At 47.7% G+C, this 27517-nt stretch overlaps 1 protein-coding gene and 1 pseudogene across 2 annotated transcripts in view; one reads left to right on the forward strand and one right to left on the reverse strand.

Moving 5' to 3' along the window:
- Positions 1-27517, forward strand: part of THOC5 (THO complex subunit 5) — a 332064-nt gene that overhangs the window by 170121 nt on the left and 134426 nt on the right. For both annotated transcript variants that reach the window (XM_085636167.1, XM_085636168.1), the window contains exons 8-10: positions 13177-13309; positions 13654-13731; positions 14342-14385. In XM_085636167.1, the coding sequence (XP_085492293.1) occupies positions 13177-13309; positions 13654-13731; positions 14342-14385 (255 nt within the window). The remainder of the gene's footprint in view (positions 1-13176; positions 13310-13653; positions 13732-14341; positions 14386-27517) is intronic.
- LOC146784073 (cystatin-like) lies at positions 14535-26809 on the reverse strand (annotated as a pseudogene).

The following is a 27517-nucleotide window of genomic DNA, read 5'->3' on the forward strand; positions in this document are numbered from 1 at the left end:
TTTCAATAGGGCACCCGACGCTTCCTTGGCACTCTGCATCCGGTGGCCCTTGTACTGCTGCTGGTGGTGAAGTCTTAGTGCGTTCTATTTGGTGGGCCCTCAAGTGCAGCTCTCAACCCCCAGGGCCTGCATCCCTGACCTGCAGGTACTTACCTGTAACCGGAGCCTCTTCCAGCTACCCCCAGCCTCCATAGAAGAACATTGGGCCTAGTGACCTCTACATCTGGCTGTCCCAGTGCCACACTTGTGGTGCAGTACTTACCTTGGTTCGACCCTTGGCCAGTGTTGATCAAAACCCCTGGAGACTGAATCTCACTGAATTGAGAGTAAGGTATTATCCTTTACCTTTGAGGACTCCCTGTTCTCTTCAACACTATACCTATTTTTGGCATAGTATATACAGAGCCAGCTTCCTAAAAATGTGGAGTGACTTATAAGTTCACTACCCCATACCACCAACAGACCAATGTCGAGAGATTCAACAAGACCATGAAAGGTATGATTGATGGACTCCCTGAAGAGCTCAGAAGGAGATGGGATGTCTTACTACCATGCCTGCTTTTCACATACAGAGAAGTGTAAGAAGAAAGTAGGGTTTTCCCCCTTTCAACTTCTGTTTGGTCATCCTGTAAGGGGATCCTTGTGTATTGTGAAGGAAGGCTGGCAGAGACCTCTCAAAGAGCCTAAGCATGACATAGTGGACTATGTGCTTGAAAGAATGAATAAGGGATTTGTAATGCGCTGGACTCACCCCTACAGGGGCATCTCCGCTCTAGGCCTATGTTCCAGGATGGCTTGGTACATGGAAAAAGCATCCAAAAACCTTGATGCCAGCCAAGAGCTCCAAAAGCTCTGAGTTGATCAAAAGGCTGCACTGGTGGAGTTCCAACCAGGGCAGAAGGTTTGGGTTTTTGAGCTTGTGGCACCTAGAGCCCTCCAGGAAAAATGGAGTGGATCCTACCCTAACCTATCCTTGAAAGAGAAGGGAAGTTCACCTAACTGGTGGACCTTGGTACTCCCGGGAATAGCAAGAGGGTCATCCATGTGAATCGCCTTAAACCCATTCAGGACAGGGCTGATGTAACCATGTTGATGATTACTGATGAGAATCAGGAAGAGAGGGAACCTCTCTCTGACTTCCTCTCTCACAACCCTAAAGATGAGTCAGTAGAAGTTGTCTTTTCATTTTAGACACCCACTCCGCCAAACAGAAGACTGACTGCAGGCAAGTCTTGCATCCGTATGCTGAGCTCTTCTCTTTGACCCCTGGTCAGACTAACTGGTGCAAACATGATGTGGACACTGGGGACAGCCTACCTGTCAAAAATAAAATCTGCAGGCAGCCTGATCATTTCAAAGAGCATCAACGTTGAAGTAAGCAAGATGCTGGAATTGGGAGTCATTGAACCCTCTGAGAGCCCCTTGCCCAGCCCAGTTGTCTGACTGGTCAGAAGATCTGCTGTTGGTCAGAAACAAAGTCTGCAGGGGGAGAGTGTTCACACCCCTTTCCTCAGGATGACCTACTGTTTAGCATTCCAAGGAATTGGAGCATCAAAGAAGCCCCTACCTTTGAAATGCAAATCTGGCTCCTCTCACATGAGGAAGCTGCCCCCCCCCCCGCCCAGAGCCTTTTGGCCCCTGGACAAGTAGGAAAATTTGTCAGGTAAGCGTGCCCACCCCCAGGTTAGCACCACCCCAAGGTGGGCTAACTGAAGTGTCCACATCTTTTTGATGGCAAACTTAAAATTTCTGGATGGTAAACGTAGGATTTCTGGGACTGGGTTATGCTCAATTCCCACAGGAAGTGGTCATATAGGGGGCATAGTGACCCCAAGGGTAAGTAGCCCATTGCCTACTACCCTACACTCCCCTAATGCCTCTGAATTCAGAGGTGCAAAGAGCAAGAGCTGAAGCCTCAGCAGCTGACCTGCCTGCTGACTTCTACAGTTGCGCCAAAAGGCAACTTGTCCTGCATCTGCTGAGTCCCCAAAGCCCAGGAGACCTGCCAGCGCTTCACCCATGAACCAAGACCTCTCGAAATACCAGACCTGCTTCCCTGCAGGCAACCAAGGACTCTGGAGAGGACTTCTTGACCACAGAAACCCAGCGCCTGAAGATGCCACTGCACCCGTTGCTCCAAGCCCTGTCTGTACGTCCCTGAGCATAGTGAGGCATGAGCCCTCCTGGTGGTTCAGCCTGACTGGCCTCCAAGTCAAGCCTGCAATCTCTTTACGCGAAGACCGATCCTCATGGAGTAACATTGGGCACCCAACACTGTTTGCACACATGCACCTGGCCCCCGTAGTGCTGCTGGTTGTGTTTTCTGGTGCTGCCTTGGACCTTGCTCACCACTCACCCTAACTCCTGGAGACTGGTCCTGTAAGTCACTGCTCCTGAATACCGCACTTGCTTTTACTTCAATAGCATAACAGTGCAGCTTCTGAACATTGTACCAAGTGTCGAGTCAACTTCTCAAATACAAAAGTATTTCTGTTGAAAAACGTATTGACCTGAACAAATTGCTTCTGGTGCCTAAATATATATAACGATCTGTTATTTTTAGGTAAAGCCTAGGTAGCGTGCATGGGCTCTCGCTCAACATGCTGTATCTACATCTGTAGGGTTTCACCACGCCCATCACCCGCCCTTCACTTTAATTTGTTCCTTGGCCTGCCTTTCCCAATTGAAAAGGTTTGTTTGGTAATGCTTTACATTTGTCTTGCTTGTAGCTTTTTGTTCCCACCCTGGAGATTGTCCCTGCTACATCGATCCTTTCACTTTCGGCCATATGTTTAGTCTCCGCGCACTCCTTTTTTAAATTTTTTTTTTTTATTACGTTAATCCTTTGTTGCAACTCGAACGCACATCGTCTAATCCTGCAAGTCCTGTTTCAGCCCCATAAGATAAGTAGTATTTTTACAGCGTGAATCTTTCTGGATTCACTATGCTGTGCATTATTCCGCGGGCTGGTGGTTGGGTCCGGATTTGTAGTCTTTCTTTTGTCTTTTTTTTTGTTTTGTAGCCCAGGTGGGCGTCAACGTCCCACCATTTGGTGCACCTCTCGTGACGTCGTCCTGCTTCCTGCGGAAGTCCCACCTCGGGGCGCCATCTTCAGATTCTTTTTTCCGCCGTTGGGTCTGGCTCGTCACCGTGAAGCTCCAGAGTGTTTTGGCGAAGAAAGAAGAAAAAGCACGAGTTTCATCGAAGAAGAAGTTGAGGAAGACTACAGAAAGGAAGAGCAACAAGCCGGGACGATGAAGAAGGAGGAGAACCTCGAGATCTTCGACGTCAAACTCAGAATGCGCACTCAGGGACACTGAGCGCAGGAATGGACAAAACACCTTTTAAATTCTGCCGTAACTGCCACCACAAATACGCGCAGAAGGACCAACATCCGGTCTGCAACCTTTGCCTGCCAGTTGACCACGAGAGCAAGGACTGCAACGCCTGTTCGGCCTTCACACCGAAGACGCTCCGGGTGAGAGAGAGACGGAGGAGAGCCAACTACAACATGGAGGGCAAGGGGAAGGCCCCAACACTGTACGAGCTGGGCCTCTCCACCGACGACGAAGACCACGTTGCCGAAGGACCTGATGACTTCACGGTCGCAGAGACCGATAAGAAAACGTCTGACAAGGTAGGAGAGTCGTCGAGCATTAAACCCTCGACAGGGCCCCGAAAAACAGAGTCAGACTCTCGAAAAACAGAGTCAAAGTCCTCGAAAGGAACACCGGCGCCGAAAATTTCGACGACCGTGAGTGGATCCAAGGACGAAAGGACCAGCGGATCCTTCGAGAAGGACTCCCAGGTGCCGAAGACCGCCAAAAGGCAAAGGTCGTTGAAGCAAGGCCAAGAAAGTGGGCGTTCGACTTCGAAGGATAAAGTCGCGTCGACACAAGCTCCGTCGAAAAGACCGGCGCTGAACGTCGAACACGCCTCCGAAATGGAGAAGAAAAAGAGGAGGCTCGAAGCAGAGATGGAGAGCATCCTTCAAAGGAAAAGGGAGTTCGACGAGAAGATGAAAAAATTCACTATCCCAACGAAACCACCGTCGATCATCGTCGAGGTCGAGGAACAGGAGGAGTTCGACGCAGAAGAACTGTCGAAGACTCCCGGAGAGGAAGAAGAAGACCTTTACTATGAGGGTGAAGAATATGAGGAACAGCAATCGAACTACGGCTCGGCGCCGTTGACGACGCAGGACCTGGAGTGGCAGGACCTCGACGCCGAAAATCCAGAAGAGCCTGTGGAGACTTACCCTTCGAGGCCTTCGCCGCCAGATGACATAGGGGCTTACAACATGGTAGTCAAAAGCGCGGCTGCAGCTTTTGGTGTTAAATTGGAGGAAGAAAAGCCTAAAGCAGACTTTTTACTGGAGACACTGCTCCCTATCCAAACTAGGAGCCAGTTCCTCCCCATGCTCCAGAGTGTCATGCACCAGGGGAACGAGGCGTTCAAGGACCCAGCAACATGCAGGTCCATCACACCTAGGACGGAGACAAAATATAAACACTCCTCCCAGGACCCTTCATACATAAAAGGATCCGTCACAGCAGATTCAATCATTGCATCTACTGCCAGGAAGAGGGCAAATGTCCCAGCAACCTCTGGAACACCTCCAGACAAGGAAAGCAGGAGGATGGACCTGACTGGGAGAAAAATAGAGAGAAACGCGGCAATGCACTGGCGCATGGCGAACTCAAATGCCCTACTGAACAGGCACCAGTACCAACACTGGGAAGAAATGGGGGAACTGATGAAGCACCTCCCCGAGCAATACCAACAAAGAGCTGCACACCTAGTGGAGGAAGGAAAGAATATAGATAACTCTTGCCTTAAAACAGCGTTGGATGGAGCAGAAACATCAAGCAGACCGATGGCATTTGGAATAACAGAAAGAAGGCAAGCCTGGCTCAGGATTTCAGGCTTCAAACAAGAAGTTCAGAACAACATGCTGAACACCCCTTTCAACGGAGAGACGCTGTTCGGGGCACCGGTGGATGAAAAACTCACCCAGCTCAAAAAGGAGAACGAAACCGCAAGGTCCATGGGAGCCCTGCAATTCAGAGGAATGAGAAGAGGTACCCCGACACGGAGACCTTACGGAAGAGGAGGAAACCAGCCGGGAACGTCACACCAAACATTCCAGCAGGTCCATCAGGGCGACAATCACGGGCAGCAAGCCCAGCAGAAACAACACTGGCAATACCAGCCTCGGACCAGTCCTTTCGGAGCAGGGAGAATGGACGAGGCCAGAGACGCAGAGGGGGAGACCAACCCACCTCAAAGTGACTACACACGGGAAAGAGTGCTCACCCACAAAAACCCTCCGAGGGTGGAGCACAAAAGATCAAAGACTAGAGGGTTACACAGACCAAACGCCAACGAACATGCAACACCAGTAGGCGGCAGACTGAGACGTTTCCTTCAAGAATGGAAAAAGATAACAGACAAATGGATACTGAACATCATACAGTTCGGATACTGTATAGAGTTGGAAAGGAAACCACCAAACAGAAAAGCAAAGAGGAGGGAGCACTCAGGACAGGAGCTAGTGCAACTCGTAGAAGAAGCACAAGAACAACTCCTAAAGGATGCCATAGAGCCAGTACCTTTACAGAGAAAGGAACAAGGGAGTGTACTCAAACTACTTCCTCGTACCAAAGGTGGACGGAACACTAAGACCCATCCTGGATCTATGGTTCCTAAACAAGTACGTAAGGACGCAAAAGTTCAAAATGACGTCCCTACAAGAGGTACTCCCGTAAATGAGAGACGGAGACTTCATGTCCACCGTGGATCTCAAAGATGCCTACCTGCACATCCCAATGAACAGGCAGCACAAGGGTCTGTTAAGGTTCGCCATTGGCAAGGAACACTACCAATTCACAACCTTTGCATTCGGGCTAAAGTCCGCACGAAGGGTTTTTACAAAATGCCTGGCTGCAGTGGCAGCGTACCTGCGGAGGGATGGGATTCATGTATACCCTTACCTTGACGACTGGCTAATAAAGGCAAGTTCATGCGAAAAGTGCGAGGATCACGCACAGCGGGTCACGAACACACTAATGAAGCTGGGATTCTCAATACACTGGGGGAAATCCTCTATGGAACCAGAACAGGTGAAGATCTTCCTGGGGGCAAAGATCAACACCTTACAGAGAACAGTGATGCCCAGCGACAAGAGAACACTGACCCTGCTGAAGGAGACGCGCCTCTACCAGAGGGGGCAAGCTCTGACAGTGAGAACAGCGAGCAAGATCATGGGGATGATGGCGTCATGCATTCACCTAGTTCCAAATGTACGCCTACACATGAGGATTTTGCAGGAATGGCTGCAACAGCAATGGTCACAGGCAAGCGGAAGTTGGGAGGATCTTTTGGTTGTAACGCATGCAGTGCAAGAAGAGATAGCATGGTGGAACAGGGAGAACATAACTATAGGGAAGCCCTTGAGACCACCAAACCCAACGGTGACCATCACCACAGACGCATCCCAGATAGGATGGGGAGCACATATGGACATGCTCAGAGTGAGGGGTCTGTGGACTCCAGCGGATGCGGTCAGACACATCAACTACCTGGAGTTGAAGACCGTATTCCTAACCCTGAAAGCTTTCCAGAAGGTGTTGATACAAACAGACAATACAACAACGATGTTCTACATCAACAAGCAGGGAGGAACACAGTCATTTCCCCTATCCAACCTGGCGCAGGAGATTTGGAGATGGGCCATCCCACTCAAAATAGACCTGCTGGCCATTCACCTACCGGGGAAGGACAATGTGGAAGCAGACTGGCTCAGCAGGCAGAATTCGGCTCCCACGAGTGGGAGTTCAATGGACAGGAAACGCAAAGGCTATTCAGAAGGTGGGGTACACCGACAATAGACCTGTTTGCAACACACCAGAATGCAAAATGCCAAAGCTTCGCATCCAGACAACCAGGAAACCAATCCAAGGGGAATGCCCTATGGATAAGCTGGTCAAAAACATTTGCCTACGCTTTTCCACCAATACCACTGATACACAGGGTACTCAACAAGTGCAGGACCAGCAACATGATGCTGATCCTAGTGACACCACAGTGGGCAAGACAGTCGTAGTACTCGCAAATAGTGGAGATGGCACAGGGACCACCACACAAGTTCAACAATAGAAAGGACTTACTCTCCATGCAGAACGGAGAGGTTCTACACCCAGAGCCAGAGAGCCTCGGCCTAGTGGCATGGCTCCTGAAGACATAGAGTTTGCACACCTTAGGCTACCTCAAAGCACTATGCGAGTGCTCCGGGAAGCAAGGAGACCGACGACACGGAGATGCTATGGGGAAAAATGTAAGAGGTACACACATTGGTGCAGGAGACATAAACTGCAAAATAGGATGACAAGGGAATCAACGGTGCTAAGATACCTCACGCACCTACTAAAGGCTAAACTATGTTCATCCTCACTAAGGGTACACCTCTCAGCGATTGTTGCCTACACACGAGGTGAGACGGGTGAAAGTTTCTTTACATCAAGAGTTGTAAAGAGGTTCCTGGAGATGGCAAAAAGGATAGCGCCACCAAAAAGGATGCCGGTGTGGAACCTCAACTTAGTCCTAACGGAACTTATGAAGGCACCCTTTGAACCCATTCACAAGGCCTCCCTTCAAATGCTAACAATGAAGACAGCCTTTCTGGTGGCAATAACCTCGCTGCGCAGAGTAAGCGAGCTGCAAGCGCTAACGCTGCAAGAGCCCTACATCCAGATACACAAGGACAGAGTCGTAATGAGAACGGACCCACACTTCATGCCGAAGGTGGTGTCCACATTTCATATGAACCAGACAATACAAATACCAAATTTCTTCCAGAACCCTACCACAGGCGCAGAAAGGGCACTGCACACTCTGGACGCTAGAAGTGCGGTGATGCACTACATTGAGAGAACCAAGGAGCACAGGAAAACTAAGCAGTTTTTTGTGTCCTTCTGAACCAGCTTCCTGGGTAAGCCAGTAACAAAAGGCACCATCGCGCGATGGATCGCATTCACGATACAGTCCTGCCACAAACAGGCAGGGCAAGAACTACCAGAAAGGGCACGGGCCCACTCCACAAGGAAGAAAGGAGCAACAATTGCTTTTCTGGCAAACACACCCATTCAAGACATATTCCTGGCGGCAACATGAGCTTCAGTGCACACGTTCACTAAGCACTACTGCGTGTGGATATACAAATGAACAATGAAGCACAAGTAGGACAAAAGGTGCTTCAACATATATTCAACGACCAACGCTCATCTTCCACCCAGTCACCACGAAAAAGTGACAAACCGCTACAAAATCGATGCAAAGCATAGTGAATCCAGAAAGATTCACGCTGCAAAACGAATAGTTTATTACATGTCGGTGTAGTTTTGCAGCTTGGAGATCTTTCTGGAGTCACTAGCGAACCCTCCCACCTCCGCCAGAAAGATGAGGATGGAGAAGAGGGGGGAAAGACAGAGAATGGAGAACAAAGGAAGATTTGAAAAGAAATGTGAGAAAGGATATAATTGAGAAGAAATACTGTAAATGGCCTAGGGTTCAAAATAAAAATTAAAAAAAAGAATCCGAAGATGGCGCCCCGAGGTGGGTCTTCCGCAGGAAGCAGGACGACGTCACGAGAGGTGCACCAAATGGTGGGACGTCGACGCCCACCTGGGCTACAAAAGAAAAAAAAAAAAAAAGACAAAAGAAAGACTACGAATCCGGACCCAACCACCAGACCGCAGAATAATGCACAGCATAGTGAATCCAGAAAGATCCTCAAGCTGCAAAACCACACCGACAGGTAAGAAACTATTCGTACCCGGACATGCTTCCCTGCACATGCACTCCCCCCCCCTTGTTGTCTCGCATCGTGAGCTTTTCTGTAAACCCCGTGCTCCATGAGGCTGTGTGTTTTCATGCAACTCGTATCCGTATTGCTCTCTCTTGGTCCTGTGGTTCTGTGTTCACCTTATTAGTACGTTAACGTGTTGATGTAGTAATACGGCCAGAAGCTCTGTGCAGCTCTGCTTCTTAAGCTGCTTCTTGGTGTCTCCTGCCAGCCTGGTCTTTGCTGTGAAGCAGAAGACATGTGACACAAACAATCAGCGGCGATTGGTGCTTAAAATATCTCAGATTTGGAGTGAAGAAGAAAAATTCTCCAGCAGAGGATGCTTTTAGATTCTTATTAGGAGATGGCGATTATAGAACATATCCCACCCTGGAATTAACAATACCTAATAAAGTAATACCCCTCTTCTAGAGCAACTCGTTCACTCAAACTATGCTCTTTGGCAAAATCTGATCCAAAGAATGGCTCATAGTAGTCTGATGCCAGTCTGGATGTAACTCTAAATACAATATTGTATTAGACTTCTGATCCTGGGGATATTTGTAGAGCTGAATCAGCAAATATTGCCACTGCTACATGTCATTCATCCGTAGTCATAGTAGTTTGAATCACCATCCAGCTAAGTTGAGGTGCTCTGTGATATGCGTTTAGTGGGTATAACACTAGTTCTGAACCAGTTTGGTATGCCTTATTGTGCATTTGCATGATCTTTGCAGGCTAAAATGATAATCATCTGTTTAATTCTGAAAGTGGATTTAGTTATACCCAGTCAAGAGACGAAAAATACACTGACTTTTGATTAGCAGTTTTGTTTTTCCATTCACTAAGATTCTTTACATTATACTATCTTCAAACAACAAAGTTGTAGACACGTAGGACAGACAACTTGTAATGAATCCCAAAATGCAAAGTAAATTATCCCAAAAAAACATCTGAGAGATGCATGGTGTTGCAGTTCTCTTTCTTTAGCTGCTTTTATGTCCATGAAACATTAAATAAAATATCTAAAGTAATTCAGGAGATAGGTAAATGTTGCTTTTCAGTCACTCTTTCACAAGCATTTTTCACCTGTTTCTCTACTTAGGCTTCGGTAGAGGCCATAAATATGATAATAACTTTGCCTGCCTGCAATATCACAGAGACTTTCTCACAAATAAAATCTTCATTATCAAAATGGTTTTATAAAGCAAACATAGCTCGACCTGATACAATTTTACTCACAATTGCGAGTGGGCGAGTCGATTTTTCGAGGCCTGCCTTGTCCACTTTTTAATGAACCCCTGGAATCTTTGCACAATATATCTCATATAAAGAGCCAGCTTTCTACAGTCTCCCTCCTCCCCCCCCTTACACACACAGATTTTTTTGTCTGGTATTTGATGCCATTTTTACAGAATTGCACTGGGTTCCTGCTTTCCATGTCCAGATCTCTTCCCCTAAAACTGTAAAATTATTCCCCCAATTGGCAATACTTTAGCACCCCTGTAAGTCCCTAGTAAATGGTTCTCTAGGTACCTAAAGCTTGAGGTATTAAAGGAGGTCCCTAAGGGACCACTCAGCACACTCCTGCAAATTGCCATTGCAGGCTGCATGACATGGTGCAGAGAAAAGTAAAGACACAGCATGGCACACCTGTATGCCATGCCTGCAGACACAGCATGCAGTACAGGTAAGTCACCCCTACAGCAGGCCTTACAGTCCTAAGGCAGGGTGCACTATAATACTTGTGTGGACATATCTGCACGAACAAGTATGCCCCTGTGATTTCTAAGTTGATTCATAGATGTTACACTGATAATTATGAGCTCTCCATACATGATGGCTCCACTGAAACCAGAGATGTTTGGTATCAGACATCTCATATTAATAAACCCACACTGATTGCAGTGGTGGCTTTATTAACCAGAGGGTACCTTAGAGGTGCCCCCTGAAAACCTACTGACTACTAGTGTACTGGCTGACTGGTGTTGACCAGCCCACCACCACAGACTGGTATCTGACCCCCTGCAGGTGAGAGCCTGCGCTCTTTGAGGGCAAAAACCGTGCCTGCTCTGGCCAGAGGTGTTGTCATCTCCTCCAAGCAGGATGGCCAATTACTCAGCATATCAAGGCCAGGGTGCTTCAAAGGCCTCTGCCACCTTTGATATGTGACCCAGGCTTCCCCAGACAGGGGAAATGCTACCCCCTGCCAATGGCCCATTTGGCACCAGAACAGGCAGAAAAATTAGCCAGTCAGGAGGTGTGTTCCCTATCAGGCCATATTCCACCCCGATGGTAGGCTACCTGATGTGAACATGAAACTTGGATTGCCACCTTTTTAGTGTTGGTACAATTAGACTCACTGGGTCAGGGTTATGCCAACGTCCCACAGCAAGTGGTCATATAGGGGGTGTAGTCACCCTAAAGGTAAGTAGCTCATTAGCTACTACCTGTCACTACTTTTAACACCCCTAAATTGAGTATTTAGGAGGCACCCCTGATGACAGGAACTCAGATTCAGCGTATCCAGAAGAAGAGGACAAAGAGCTGCGAGAAAATGAGAACTGAAGTCTTGTGGACTTTTGGCACCAAACCTTGCCTGCCTGCACCAGTCTCAATAGTTGTGAACAAGTGACTCGTCCTGCCACTGAACATCTGCCAAGTACCCCGGTAGACTGACAGCCCTTCTCAAATTGCCAACATTCTCTCTTGAAGTAGAGGAGCTACTCCATTGCAGTCCGCGGGTACGGAAGAAGACCGGTCCGGTTCACTGTGTTGCAGCTCCCCAGCCATCCTGATGCAGCAGACATCCAGGAAGAGGTACCTGTGCTCCAGGTGGTGAGATCTGTCCCTCCACCGAGTGGCAGGACATCAGGACCATTTGGAGCCCCACAGCACAAAAGCCTGGGGTACCCTTTCAGCAAACCAAGCTTGTGAGAGTCCAATCTGGACTCCCACCGCACCAAGACTGAGCAGCCATCGAGGGACATCAGCACCGCAGACACCCACTTCTAGAGTGGCCAGCTGTCCTGATTTTTGCCTCCTCAACCGGCGAGACAGACAGCCGCAAGGCCTTGCAATGCACTAGCCCTGCTGACCAAACCTCTCTGCACCAGAGCGCTCTGGCCCGGGTTACTGAGAACTGACTATGCTGCCTTACTCCCAGGACCCCTGGGAACCGAGCCCCTGTTGGGACCTCCCGGGCTTGTCCCCCTCTGCAGCCTCTTTCCGGGTTGCCCTCCTTCTTTCCATCAGATTAGCACGCAAAGCTACCAACCCAACCGCCACCTCTGTCCCCCATATTCCCCATGGCAGGTAACGAGTAACTGCTGTTGGTACATTGGACCTTGGCCCCCTACGACCCTGAGTCCCAAAGAAGACCCCCCAGAAACCAACCATTGATAACTGTATGCAACTTATGTCTTTACTCCCCATTGCAAAGCATAGCTGCATAAAGACGCATTTGAGTGTGCATTTTATTTACCTGTAAAAATCGATATTTAAAAAGTACTTTCGTGATAATGAAGTTCTTGGTATCAAAAGTTCTATAAAAACGTGCTATTTTTCTAAATTGGTCTGGGGGGGGGGGTGGGGGGGGGGGGTTGTTCTTGAGTCTGTTTTATTTATTACATCTGTGAGTACAACAAATGCTTAGCACTACCCTCTGATAAGCTTAAACTGCTCACCCGCACTACCACAAAAGCGAGCTTTTAGTGTTATCATATATGTTTCTGTAAACCAGTAAGGGTTACCTGGACTCTTTACACAGTGCACCTCATTTTGGTCCACTATATAACGAGCCAGCTTTCTACACTCCTAATTTGAAGGTATGAGGTAAATGGTATAGTGTAGCTGTCCCGCAATGGTGCTGCTAGAGGAAGATTACTGTGTCGCCACTGCACAAGACATAAATTGCAGTTTTGTAAAAACTTCCATACTAAGGAGTCACGCACGGATAATAAGAGGCCTGCTGAAAAGTCCAGCACTGGCAAGTTTAGGAGCCTAACAAAGATACAGCCGCCAGGTGGAAAGTCAATCAGATAAGCGGCGGCTTGTAATCACCGCCCTGAACTAGGAATGGCGCAATTCAAGTGGTTCAGTAATATGGAAACGGCGGCTGGGAGCCAGGCTTCTCGATACTTGTGTCAGCCATTTTGGATATTACCAGATCACTTACACGATGCTGCTGCTTTTGCAGGATTGCGATTCCATTCTTGTTTTGCTATGCCACTCTCTAGAGCTGTATAGAGCAACGTCATTCATGTTTCTCTGGCAAGAAGATCAGGATGAACTTGAACAGCAATGACTGGTTTCTTTTTCTTTCTACCCCTCAGGCCTCTCTTCCTGTGCAAGAATACCTTGCAATGCCATTCGACCAAGTACACAAACAGCAGGAGACCGCCAGACACCTGCCTCCTCCTCTTTACGTTCTCTTTGTCCAAGCTACCTCGTATGGTCAAGCTTGTGGTGAGTGTCCAAGGAGACAGGTCTTAAAGGATGTGGTAGTGGAGCAGGGAGGAGAATATTGAGCTTTATCTTAGCTACATTTGAAAGCGAAAGCTTATAACATTCTTCATCAGTTTTTAGACTTAGCTACTACCCCATAGTAATCATACCTTGTTGGGATGGGAGCTAGGCGGGATAGCTCTAGAACAGCGAGTTAGTGATAAAATTTGCTTGTTGTGCATATCGGATGTGTGCTTGTGACAACTGGCCACTGAGAGGGCTGAAGGCTTTCGCTCTGCCTGGGATGCTTTCTTAAAGTAGTCTACACTGCTGATGCTCCCTCTTTATTACCACACTTTTTACAGATAAGAGGATGACTGTTTCAATAGAAGGCAATGTGGATGACGCTAAAGCCCTCTTCAAGCCTCCTGAAGAATGTCAAGGTGAGTAATCTGCTGAAAATTGTCTCCTAATTACACATTTGCATCTATTCACCTCACACCTGTTTTTTCTCCTTTCTTTTTACAACCCTTTCGACCCTCCTCAAGACAAGAAATGCATGCTTGGTGTTAATTCACAGCTTTCCCCATCACTGCATGTCCTGCTCATGAAATGCTATGACTTTTGTTGGTTCAAAATCTAATACTTATGGAGCACCTTTGGAAAATATTAGATTACCCTTCATAATCCGGAGTAGTACTTGACCGTTCTAGAGCACCTGTACTAATGATAGAAATCCGAGATATAGAGAAAGTATAACCCAGTGAATTTGAATATGCAAGATGTAGCTTCTATGGAAAAGCTTTCCATGTGCCTTTTAGGCTGTGTGCGTTGAACATAAGTCCAAAAGCTTGTCTTGTATGTATGAAAAAACACGTGAGGAAATAATAGGAGGTACGCTGTGAACAGCAGATAGAAGGTACTTGGTGCAAAGCAGTTCTAGGGTGAGATCTGAAATGCAGTCCGAGGACACTCACTTAACAGGCATCTTGATTTTATTGCTACTCCTGGTTTCATTTTTAACTGGTACCATTCCTCTCTTTTTTAATACAGCAGATGAAGAGAGTGATTCTGACGCAGAAGAGGAACAGACTATGGTGAGTAAAGAATGCCTTTGGGGTTTTCTTTTCATGGATTCAAAAAGAACTTTGAAAAGTAGAGTGTGGTTTTTGGGAAAAAGAAGTCCTGAGAACCTGATGCTGTCTCTAATAATGTGAGTGAGACTAGTTATGGAGTCTGGTGCGAGTTAAGTTTCTGGTAGGACGTTGTGGCTGTGGTTATCTCCACAGCCCATCATCTCCTCCCCATCATTCTAAAGGAGACATTGGGTTACAGAACTAGGCAGAAGTGTTCTCAACCTACCCGACTCCTCACCATCTGTTCCCTATGAAACGCTCTAAGGAGGTTGTTTCCTGTTAAGCATTCTATTCTCTGTAACCCCAGCTTGCACATGTATGCGGAGGCTAGTGCATGGCCACTCTGTTAAGTTACACCTGGCAGTATGCCCATGATCAATGGTCTAAATACTCGTCAGTCGTATAAGTTGTTTCCCAGTTCAGTTTGACCATTCACTTTGAAATGTAAAGAGGTAATTTGATTAGTGTCCTCGCCCTAGTGTTGATTACGCAGTTTATTACTGAATGTCCTTCCATGTGCCTTACTTGCACTAAAGGTAAGGTGGGCGGCTTAGAACCACCTGGCAACATTTATGTGTAGGTAGAACAGAGAACCTGTTACTTTGTTGACTTCAATCCTGTCACAGTGAGGCAGTGCTCGCACCCTGTATTACAGTGCTATAATGTTTTAATTGTGTATTGTGATCAGCATTTTCAGATGCCAGACCTATATCTAAAATGGCACACTGGCTGACCTGCTCGAACCAGAGGAGGCAACTATCCGCCATGCAGGTATAGGGAGTCTTGATTGAATATTACACTGAATTCTATGACTGGTCCATAGTAGTTGATGGTTTGAGAGGGATAAAGAGCTCTGTATACATCTCCTATTAGCTGCCTTATGTGACAGTCCTGTACATAGCATAGTGTAAATGTAATAGCTGCTGGTTTGGCTTGGAACAAGGAGGGTTGCCTGATGTTCTACTTGGGCAGGACCACGCTCGTCCATATGGATGGAGAGAGCTTGCGATTTGCTATAGGAATGCAGTGGTCTGCCTCATTTCTACTTGGATCAGAATACTTTGTGTAAGAGTACCTGAGGTGGAATCCAAATTGGATCCCTCTGAGAATTACCTTACCTTGCTTAACCTAAATATGGTTCCAGGCCCATCCTGAACCATTGCTCCCCACCCTTCCAAAAAAATCCGTAGCTGGACCTGTTGTCAATACAGTGCTGTGTTCTCCTACATAAGAATAGTTTGCAGACATGCATGTGATGTGACCACTATAGATCACTTTCTGTGCGGGACTTCCAGTCCCCTATCCATGTGCTGCTTGGTGTTGACCCTTTGTCCTACCTGTTCTGGAAGCATCAGATGAATATTGTTAGGAGACTTTGCAGCCAAAGCCCTGCCCTTTCAATTAAGAGTGTTTTTACCTCTACTTTCCGGTTGAGACTATTGGGGAAGCCCTAGGGAACAGGAATAGTGTACCCTATGTGTCCCAACGAAAGGGCATGTAAATAGAGTAGTGTAACTAACCACTTTGCTTTGTGTTGGGGAGCCTTTAGGGACTGGAGTACTTTGGTTCCTTGGATGATTTGTAACCAAGGCACAGAGCAGGAAATATGGTAGAGGAACAATGCTTAGCCATTGCTGTTTTTCTTCTTCCATGGTACATCACTCATGGTGACTACAGCCAAAACTGCTAGGATGGAGGGATACTGATTCTACCTTCTCCTCCACTTGACAGCCCTTCATGGACTTCTCAGGAATCCTTTCCTGTCCGAGACAGTCCCACAGACAAGAGTTACCAGAGACCAGTCTCTCTGTAGCAGGCTGTAATCCTGAGAAGATAGTTTGACTAAAAACCGCCTCTGTGAAGTGAAAGGAAAGGTCAAAAAATAAATCTTCCTCCCAACTGAACATGCTTTGATCTTGTCCATGTGTGTGGGAAATTCCTCTGTTCTCTGTTTGTTAGATTTATTCTTTTCTTTCCAGAATCATAATTCCATTTTGCAAGGAGTCACCTTAGTTACTTTCTCGTCCAACAATTGTATCTTCTAAATTTCTGAAGTTAGCAGACTGCCTATATTTTATTTATAGACATTTGATATTGATTCTAAAATACATCAACACTACACATATGAACAGTAGCACTTAACGAATATTTATCAAAATCCGTGGAGTTGACATGGATAGAATGCTGCAGTGACATCAACTGCCAGTAGTACAGAGGCTGACTCTAGCTGTGTTTATTTTTTAGGGCTCGCGTTGCACAGCGCAGCAGTGCTCGCGTAGGCGAGAGTCCTTTTGTCAGGGGTTCTGAAACGGACCCTGGAAATGAACACGCTCTTGCGTGTGTTTTTACTTTTGTGGCCTGTTATTGGCCTTTGCCTGCGTGTTCGTTTTTAAAATAGCACACAGTAGGCCAAAGGCGGGTGCATTGCTCCGCCCATGGCCTATTGGTGTCTATTACGTGCATTCCTGCCATATGGTTTTAATTATCGTGCCCTGACACGGGCGCGATAATTGAAACCATATGGCGCGCGCTCGCACCACTCGCGGCTTTGTTTTCAAAAGCGTTCGCTTTCAGTTTTGCGATCGCTTTTTTTTTTTTTTTTGTGGCCGGCTGTAGCTCTCCATTGATGGGGCTGCATGAGTCTCTCCTCACACTGATTAGGTTTTGCCTAGGCAGCGCTTGAGCTGTCTCTTCGAGACATTCGAGACAGGTTAGTAGTATCATGATATTAGTGTGGACTGCAGTTATTTCCGTGTACGGTATATCTGGTTGTCTAATTGTTGTTGGATGGTAGTTTTTATAATAAACTGACTGGTGGCCTTTGGTACTTTTAAAAGTAGTGAACTGGAAAGAAGAACAGAGACGTGGAATCTTTCGAGCATTGTCTGTGGGTGCTTCTTGCCAAATATTGTAATTTTAAATGCAGCGCTCCGTTGCATGTAGGTTGTCAATGTGGGCCTACCTGTTATAATGCTAGCTATCTCCTACTTCGAGGTGTTGGCTGATAACCTCGGGTTACATAAGATCACCCGCATAAAGATGGCGGAGGCCTAACAACTAGTTGCGCCCTCATAAACCTCTTGCTTAGTGTTTGGCAGTAGTACACAATGGGGAGATGGCAAAAAAATAATGGTGTCCGTATTAATAGGCTTTAAAGTGAATTATTTGTATCTGTTTTTGTGATTTGGGCACAGAGAGAGGTTTTGGTTCTGCTTCGCTGCCCGGACAGGATAACATTTTGCCGAGAGGGGGTAGTAGTGTTGCCTAAAAGGTGCTATTTTTGTTCATACAGTTATTCTGGATGTACACTCTTTTTTTTTTTTTTTTTTTTTTTTTTTTAAACCTTTATTTAGCACTGTGTACAAGACAAATACGGGCCTACAACCATCCGGCCGGCCTCGACACTTCTGAAGCTTGATAGCAAAGTATATGTCCACTCGGTGGCACGGCAGCACATAAAAGCATACGACCTAAGTTACAATAAATCCACGTGCACCGAGTGGCAGGAGACAGCAAGGTTAATTTAAAAAAATTTTATGTAAGGAGATACAGAAACTAGAACGGATCAGTGTACAGAACAGACGATCATATGATAAATGGGTAACAGCCAACAGGAGAATCAACTAACAGTGAACACATCTAAAATGGAGGCACTAAACTATAATACCAGGATATAGATACGCAGCGAGGTGTGCCTCCCAGCCGCTACCCTCCTAACAGCAGTCCCCCCCACTGACCCTAGAAAAAGACGTAAGAAAAGGACGGAAAAAGGAAAAAGAAGGCCCATAGAAATAAAAAAATTGTGCCAAAGAAGACCCCCCACCCTACACGCATGCCGAGGCTATGGCCTACCCCCCCCCCTAGCTACGTGTCTGTCGCCCCATAGGAACCCGAAATGTAGAATTAAGAAAAGAAGAAAGGAAAAAGAACCATAGAAAAGGAAGAGTGCACTACCCTATTACTCCCAGGAAAAGGAGAGCGGGGAGGAGCCCACCCCACTGCCGAACTCCCGGACTCCCGCGCCGCCCATACCTCCTGCGCCATGTACAGCACAGTATCAAAAGACCCACGTAAACCCGGCGGTCTCGAATCAATACCCCCCAGCACTTCAGTACGTCACAAGTCTGCCCCCCGGCAGAAGAAGGAAACAGGGGGCGAAATCACAGCGACATGTAGCAAAAAACAGGTCATGAAAAACTACTCAGCCAATATAGCAAAACGTGTATCAGTCCAGGTCTCCGTCCGCCGATCCAACCAAAACGACAACGAGCCTGCCATCACCCCTGTCCGGACCGGCAGATGTAGTTCAGGCCCGTCCATTGCTGCGAGTCACCTTCAGCCAGGACAAAGAGACAAGATGGCCGCTCTCGAGGAAAGGGGACAATAAAGCCGTATCGTACCTCAGGGTCCCAAACGCAGCAGTAACATGCCACAGAAGCTCCAGCGATAGGTGCCTTCAGGGTAACATCTGGCAAGGGAAGTGAAAGGCTAGGTCTCAACAGGTAGTTCGTAGGCAGAGTCACAGCGTTCAAAATGGAGGGTGTCCCTGCAACTGTATCCGTGTCGATGGGTTGACGCGTTACATTGTAGCCAGGAGGACTCCGCGCCACCGCCCCTCCGCTCTGCAACATTGTTTCACCTCCAGGAGAAACCATGGGCGGCGGGGGATCCTCCAGCCGGGAACGTCCCGTTGCGAACAGTGCCTCATCGATTCTCCGGGTCAGCGCCCAGCAAGTACTCCGCATCGCCACTTTTAACGCCACGAGGGCGCCCAATACATCCCCACAGGTCGGGTCTCTCTGTACCATGCATCGGTCCGCCCTATCCCGCTGCTCCTCCGATGCGGCAATCAGCTCCGGGGCACATGGGCGCGCAGACCCTGCGAGTCCAGGGTCAGCCAGCGTCTCAGCAAGAAGAACAGGCGCCATCGTCATCTCCACTGCAGGCACTTAGTAGCGGGACAAAAGTGACCATGTATACCGGAGATCCGGGGATGTAGACACCGGAAAAACTTCGTGCTCCACTCGGGAACTGCACAGGGCGAGAGCGCCCCTCGGTTGCCGTGAGGACCGGCCGTTCGCCGCAGGAAGACACTTCATGGATGTACACTCTTGACGCTTCCTAAATCAGCATATGTCCTGTTGCTCCCATACTGACCTAGAATCTGTTTCTCATACAGTCTTTACCATAGGCATAACAAAGGCAGAACAATAGGCTCTGTCAATGATTACTTTAGCGCTGGTTCGCCAACCTTATCTTTGTCACTGACCTGCATCCTGTATGAGCTCTAAATCAACGCCCTCTATGCCGGAATCAACAAAACTCTTCTACACAAATTCCAAACCATCCAGAACGCCGCTGCCAGGCTCATCCTAGGGACTCCACACCACAAACATATGACACAACACCTCCAAAGCCTCCACTGTCTCCCCGTCGAGGAGAAAATCACTTTCAAACTCCTCACCCACGCCTAAGAATCTTTCAAAAACATCGGACCCAAATACCTCAACGACCAAGTTTGTTTCGACGCACCGAAGAGGAACCTCCACTCCGCTTACCACGCCCTGGCAGAGGTCCCCCGCATCCGCAGAAACGGAATCGGCGGGAGAGTTTTTTCCTACATAGCAGTCAAATCCTGGAATGAGCTCCCGGTCAACATCAGACGTTCCCCCAACCCTCCACACGTTCAGGAAGGACCTCAAGACCTGGCTCTTCGAATGATCCGGAGTCTGGGTAAGAGGAGCCGATAAAAATTAGGCCTATGCAAGAGTAGTTGGGTTTATCCCCCCAGCATTTCAGACCTATTCTTTTTTCATTATTGCTACTACTACTACGTGGTGCATGTTTTTGGCATTTTTGTAACTTATTACTAATTCAGAAGAACTTCCTTGTAGGTGGATGCAATAACTCATTTGCTTTTGTTGATAGGATGTTAAATCTATTTATGAAATACTTGATTGTTATGACTATAGCTAGGTATTCCTCAAATGAATGTCCTTGTCTAAAATACAAATGTGGGCTAACTGACTAATTCTACTGCTCATTGTTTATTTTTTTTAAATAATTGTGTACTACTTTGCTGTTTTTCCAGCCGCCCAGTTACTTTTTATGCGCCTATTTGTAGTCCACCTGATGGCTGCCTTTTTAGGTCTCGCCTAGCATTGCAGCGCATGCGCTGCTTGCTCGGCGAGATTTATTGTCAACAAGGAGTTTGAGAGGAGGGCTATAAGCCCCACCCCTCATTTCCATTGGCTGGCGTCACCGTTTATGCTAAATGATAGCCTGCCATTGGAAATGAGGGGTTTTTGTGGATGCCCTTTCGCCTGCGATCCGGGCTGGGTCGCCTGCTTTGCTGTTGTCGCAAAGCACTTTACTATCTTTATGGGGCCATGTGTTTCTAATCAGAAACACATGGCCCCATAAAGACAAGAGATCCCCATGCTCCGGCTGCAGAGCGGTCCTCTTTCACTTTCGGGACCGCGCTTGTTAAAGGGAGGCTCCAGGTGAATGTCATCGAAAGGATGTATATTTTCTGAGAACCCTTGTGTGTCTCGGGGGTCGGACACTTATTCTGAAGAGGACTGGAGCTGCAGGGACAGCGTCTTTAAAGGGAGGATCCATCTAAAGGACATCCACAAGAGGGTCTTCTCTTTTTTCTGCCTGCCCCCGTGCTGCAGGGCTGGGCAGCAGCAGAGTTATTTAAGCAGCGCAACATGGACTTTTCAGGACACACATTGTAACCTATGATCAATCACAGTTGTCAGTTTCCTGCCTCTCCGTTTTTGTATTTTTGCGCAAAAGGAAGATTTTCTCGGTGTTTCCCGATGCCGAGCGATGGATAGGGCCGGAGAGATGGTGGAGCGGCGGGAGGAGGGCGCTGCCAGGGTGGTGCTGCCGGTTCCCGCGGTGGCTGAGGCTGGCTGCAGGAATGGAGGGCAGGGTTCGGCGGCGGGGGCCCCGGGTGCAGCACTGCGAAGACCTGCAGAACATGATCGACATCTCCAACCTGCGGGGGCCGCCCACCCAGTGCGCCGCCTCCAACAACCTGACCCAGCGGGAGATCCGCACGGTGGAGGTAAAAGTGGCGCTATATCGGGGGAGGTTTGAGCGAGCTGGGTGGAGGGTAGATCCGCACGTTGGAGGTAGATCGGGCGTTATATGGAGGGGCGAGGTTTGCACACTGTATGAGCCTGCGAGAGATCCGTGCTGTTGGGGGCAAGGGCACTATTATATCAGGGGGCGTTATATGGAGGGGTGAGGTCTGCACTATGTATGACCCTGCGAGACATATGCAGTATGGATGTAAGGGCAGCGGTATACCAGGGGCGTGATAGGCGGGGAGGGGAATTCCACATACTATATCTAATGGGAGATCTGCGATGTGGATGTAAGGACAGCGCTATATGGGGAGCCATGGTCTATTGCATAATCCTTCTCTGATCTGCACTGTGGCGGTAAGGGCAGCGTAAGCCTTAAATCAGGGCAGTTGTATGCAGCGGGGAGATTCGCACTGTGGAGGTAAGGGCAGATTTGTATATAGTGCGTTATATGGAGGGGTAAGTTCTGCACACTGTATGGTATGACCCTGCTAGATATTTGCAGGGTGAATAAAAGGACAGCGTTATATCAACGGGTGTTATGAGAGGGGGCAGCGAGGTCTGCGCAATGTATGGACCTGCGGTAGGTCAGCACAGTGCATGGCGACGTTATATCATTGGGGTTGTTTGTCTGCACATGGCATCGCCCTACGGGAGATACGCACAGTGAAAGTAAGGGAGGGCCGTGTTATATCAAGGGCTGCATATTAGTGGGGGAGGCGGGAGTGCCACACGCTATGGCCCTGTGGGAGATCTGTGACGTCACGTGGCTGTAAGAGCAGCGTTATATAGGGGACGGGTAGTTTGGTCACATTGCACGGCCCTGTGAAGATAGCACTGTGGAAGGAAGGGCAGCGTTATATCAGAGGGCGCTAGATGGGAGGGAGGTGAAGTCTGCACACTCTATGGTTCACCGGAAGAGCACAGTGAATGCAAAGCAGCGTTATACAAGGGGGCGGGGGTCGACTGCAAAATGCATGGCCCTGCGGAAGATCAGCACTGTAGTAGTAAGGGTGGCGATATGTCGGGGCTATATGTACAGTGATAAGCTGTACATTATGTGGCCCTGCGGAGATCAGTACTGTGGTGGGGGGTATGGGCCGCGTTCTATCGGGGCGAATAATGGCGGGATGGTGAGGTCTGCACACTGTGTGGGCCTGCAGGAGACTAGCACTTTGGGGGTAAGGTCCGCGTTATAGCAGAGGTGTGTTATATATATTTTGGGAGCAGGTCCGTAGTTGCATAGTCCAGCGGCAGACCGATCGGCATGCAGAGGTAAACGAGCAGAACAGGCTTACATCAAGGGGAGCGTAATATGTGGGAAGGGTCCACACATTGGGTCGCCAGCGGGGCATCCACTTTTTGTCCTGGGTTGTGGGGGGGGTATTTTAATATGAGGGAGGTGGATATTGAGCGGTTCAGCGATACCGATTACTGAAGTAACTTGTGGTCCAACCAGCTTTATATCAGGTGGGCCGTTTTGTATATTGCTCCGCCAGGTGTACACCCCCACCTCTGTGGGAAAATACAATTATATAGCAAGAGCGTTAGGTAGAGGGGTTGAACATGGTACCGCCCAGAGGCATGTCAGCTCCACGGAGGTAACTTGAGAGTGGGCCTGCGTTATTGCCTTATGTCAGTGATGATTAGAACAATCTTGTGAAAATATCTTGGCTAATTTGACTTTTGTTGTGGATTTGCCACCAAGGCATGTCAAATAAAAGAGCCATCATGCAACCCTGGCTTCCCAAACAGCTGAAATTATACTGTTTCCTTCCCGTGCGACGGCGTTCCCATTCCTCTGTTTATTATGCAAATAATCTGGTGTTTATTCAGAGAAACCAATGTATTTTCAGCGTTTCATTTCATTTAACGGTTACACACGTACCAATCCCCTTCGGGAAGCCGCTGACATTTTCTGTTCTGAGGCGTTATTTCTGCATCACTCAAGTATCTAACTGAAGCCAGCGGATCTAGCTGGTGCGATTTGTCTCTGCTGCAGCACTGTTGTGCTGTGACCTCTGAACTATCGAAACTCAGACAGGATTATCGCTCGCATTCAGAAATTTCCATCAATGGCGAATTGTAGCGATGTGCGGTATGCAACTAAATTAGTGTGCGCACATGCTGCCCAAACTCTCCGAACAAGTCATGTTTCTGTTTTGACATCCTGCCCAGTTCTAAAACTTATACCAAATGACATTTACAAACAAGCATTGGCAAAGCTAAAATGCCTGGTCCTATATGTTCGACTTTAACAAGCCTGCAATATTTTGTGCAAATTTACGCAATAGGCAATAATAGTAAAAAAAGCGACCCAGTGTCTAAATAAAACCGAAATGAAAGTGAAGACAGAATGCCCAGCCCTGGTGTTAAAATGGGCGACTTTTTAGGCGGATGCACACAAGCAAAAATGCTATCAATCTCAGTGAAGAGAGCCAAAGGAGCAAGGAGACTGAAACATTGCCCCCTGCTGCTTATAGTGGTGAACCAAAGCAAAAGGAACATAGTTCCCACCTATATAATGCAAGTGTCAAGCCTTTGGTTTAGCGAATGTTTGCCTGTAAAGTATTGTGAGTGCACAGTGTGATGCACAAGAGTTTTGAGTGTGATGCGTTTTGTATGGCAGGTTTAGGTGTGCTCTGTTAGTGTGTGCGGAGTGTTGAGGGCTTTTGCTGTACTCTGTCATGTATAAATGACGTTATGTGTAGTATTTTGTTATGAGTGTAACTGGGTGCTGAGTAATGAGTGTTTCTGAACTATGTGTTTTCAGGGAGGCGTGTTTGTGTCTGTGTAATGTGCATGCCTGCTTCTTCTACATGAGGTTTTATTGCTGAGGTGTGTGCACTGTCGAACTGTCTTTTTATCTTGATGCAAGTGCTAAATAAAGGTTTGTGTATTTGTGTGTGCTGTGCTGTCCTGAGGGTGGTGTGTGTTTGTGTAATGTGCTTTGTGTCAGGGAGGTGTATACAAAAGTGTAGTGTGGAGCATTTATCTCCAATGTATGTGTATATTGATGCGATTGTCCTAGTTGTATGAGGTGAGGTGAAGCAGATGAAGAGAGGATGAAACAAAAGTGTGCAGAAGAGAGAGAGTTGATAAGAAAAGTCACCATGACTACTGCCTGGTCAGATAATTTCTCCAGCTATCAGTTGTTTTGGCAAGAGTGCCACTGAAGGCGCCACAGAGGAGTTGTGGTGAACCCGACAGGTAAACTGATAGCTTCCTGGCAGGGCCAGTGCTGGGCATGGGCAGTGTGGGCAGCTGCCCACAACCCTGCACTCTGCCCACCAACTTGGGGCCCAGCAGCAGTGCAACACAGCCAGGCCACGGCGGCACAGGGACACTGGTCCTCCTCTGCTTTCTGCCATTTCAATTGAAAACAAGCATTAAAAATGCAATAGGTCTCGCCTTTCATTAAGTTAAAGCAGTTTGCTTTGCTATACAATACCATTAGCAAGGCAAATGGCTTTAACTTAATCAAAGGCAAGACCTATTGCATTTTCAATGCTTGTTGGTTTATGCTTTTGTTGGCCAGGGTGCCATGTGCAGCTCCTATATTGCCTTTCTTAGCGAGTCTAGCTTGTTTCCCTTCTTATCCCACCCAAACAACCTCAGTAATAATCACCGTTATTTCTCTTCCTTGGAATTATCTTGTGTGGTATTGCTAATTTGGAGGTAGAGAATACTGGGGTTACAAGCTTTAGGCTACAACCTACAGGAAACTGATTTCCTGTGCCAATTCACACATGGTTTCCCTTGTATATAATCTCTTTAATGGCATTCATATTGATAAATCATACAGTAGAGCAAATGCAATTAAAGGTATCATCTAGAAGTGAGTACTCGAACATGGCCCATTGTGTAAAGTGGATAGTACCTTTCAAGCATTTCACACAAACATAGAACAAGCATTGGCATAGCCAATAGGTCTCGCCTTTGGGACCTTATAAGTGTTTAGTTATGTAGCACAAACGAATTCTCAATGTACATTTTAATACAATGGGGAGGGAGTATACAAGAATTTGCGCTTCAATGTCTCTCACTAATCATTTGTTAACGTGACGTGCAAAAAGTTACAGAAACATGCAATATCCAAAATAAAAATCCTGAATGTTCTTTGAAGGATTAGTAGGTTTAGGATTAAATCCGGTATTTGTTTTACATGTTAATGTTTTGAAAGTAGCTGCTATTATAACAGCAGCAAAACATGTAGCATAATATCTTTAGCTAATGACTTAAACCCTGTTCTCCACTTTCAAAGTTTCAGGGTGCTCTCTCCACGCCTCTCCCTATGTTCTCCCCCCCCCCCCCCCATCCCCTAGGGCTGGGTAGTCCTCTTGTGGCTGTGCGTCCAAGCGAGATGCGCTTTTCTCGTTAGCCAAAGAGGGCCGAACTGGAGGTACGCATCTCCGTCTTCAGAGGGAAACGCCTCTTTGCCCTGTTCCATCCCATAGACAAACAGACAGACACACGTTCCCTATCTTACGTGGCCCCGGAGTCCAGAGAGCGTCTGGGTGACTGCCCAGACTGCGACTACTCCTCCAGTCTCCACAGTAAATAAACACTTCACAGACTGACATTAGCCCGAAGCTTAGTAGCAACATTTCACAAGAAACATATAGACCTCAACTAATGTTAGCCTGCGCGTTGCAGCTTGTAAGAAAGGGGCTACTGTGTCGTCTTCGAAGTATAGAGTGAAGGACCCTCTGTTAAAAGCAAATATCCCTTCAACCTTGCGTGTTGTTTTGTATGTTTTGTAATTGTATTGCAGATTTATGTAGCGCAAACTCGACCTGAAGGTATTGGGGCTCTTTACATGTAAGTTACGTTACACAAAGACACATCCATTTTTGAAAAACACGCGAAGATTAATGAATCACAGGATGCTGAACGAAGGCCGTTACTGGAACCCTGTGCCTCAGCTCCAAAGTCGGCAGCTCTAGCCCTAAGGCTACATCGTCTCCCCGAATTGTCGGACTCACTGACCTGCCTCTTGACCTCGACCACTTCGGAGACTTTGAAGGCAAACTTGTCATTGCTGGCTTTGTTCTACTCCTTCATGGCGAAACTCAGCACCTTCTGCACACCGCTCTCATCGAAGCTCACAGACTCAGGAGCCCCAAGTGGCCTCGGTTTTGTTTCGGGGTCCGCCAGTACCGCGGCAAACACAGCCGCGAAGACCAACGCCGGTATCATCCACGAAGCAGCCATGTTTGTCCACTCGCAAGTATTATCAGCTTCCCTCTGTCCGTGCAATGAAAGGTGCTCTCTCTCCCCGCTGACTGCCTCAGGAATGCAGTAAACAAGCAGTTCCAAGCCAGTCAGACTCACGGGTCAGCGCTGCTGCAGCTACCCAATGCGTGTGTCTCTCACTCACCTCGTGACTGGGGCTCCACAGACCCTCAGAGAGAGAGAGAGCTTGAAAAGCAGAAGTGCTGCGCTCAGCGCGAAACATGTCAGATCCCCAACAAGCACGGTCCGTTTTCACTTTCGTCCTCGTGAAAGCTTTCTTGTCTTTATGGGGCCATGTGTTTGAAACACATGTCCCCATAAAGATAAGAAAGCTTTCACGACACACGGAAGGCAGACGAGCCCGTCCAAATGGGACGGCTCAAAAAGCCGGGCAAAAACGTCCCCAACAGCTCTTTTCCAATGGCTGGCCACCGTTTAGCATAAACGGTGACGCCAGCCAATGGAAAAGAGGGGCGGGGCTTAATGCCCTTTACAGAAATACCCTAAATCATTAAATCTCGCCAGCGAGACTGCGCATGTGCGCAGCCTACGCCAGGCGAGACCTTATATGTGGCACTTGAAACAATCAGGATACGTTTCTGGCAACATATTGCATATAATCTGGCAGAGAAATTATCAAATTGCCTGTTCGAAATTGAGAACAAATCAACAATCCACAAAAACCCTTCAGCTAGTGCCACTAATAGGCAGCAGTACAGGGAGCTATATACATGACTTAGGAGCTCTTGCAAATCTGTGTT

The sequence above is a fragment of the Triturus cristatus genome, chromosome 11 (assembly GCF_964204655.1).
Source record: "Triturus cristatus chromosome 11, aTriCri1.1, whole genome shotgun sequence".
Classification (NCBI taxonomy): domain Eukaryota; kingdom Metazoa; phylum Chordata; class Amphibia; order Caudata; family Salamandridae; genus Triturus; species Triturus cristatus.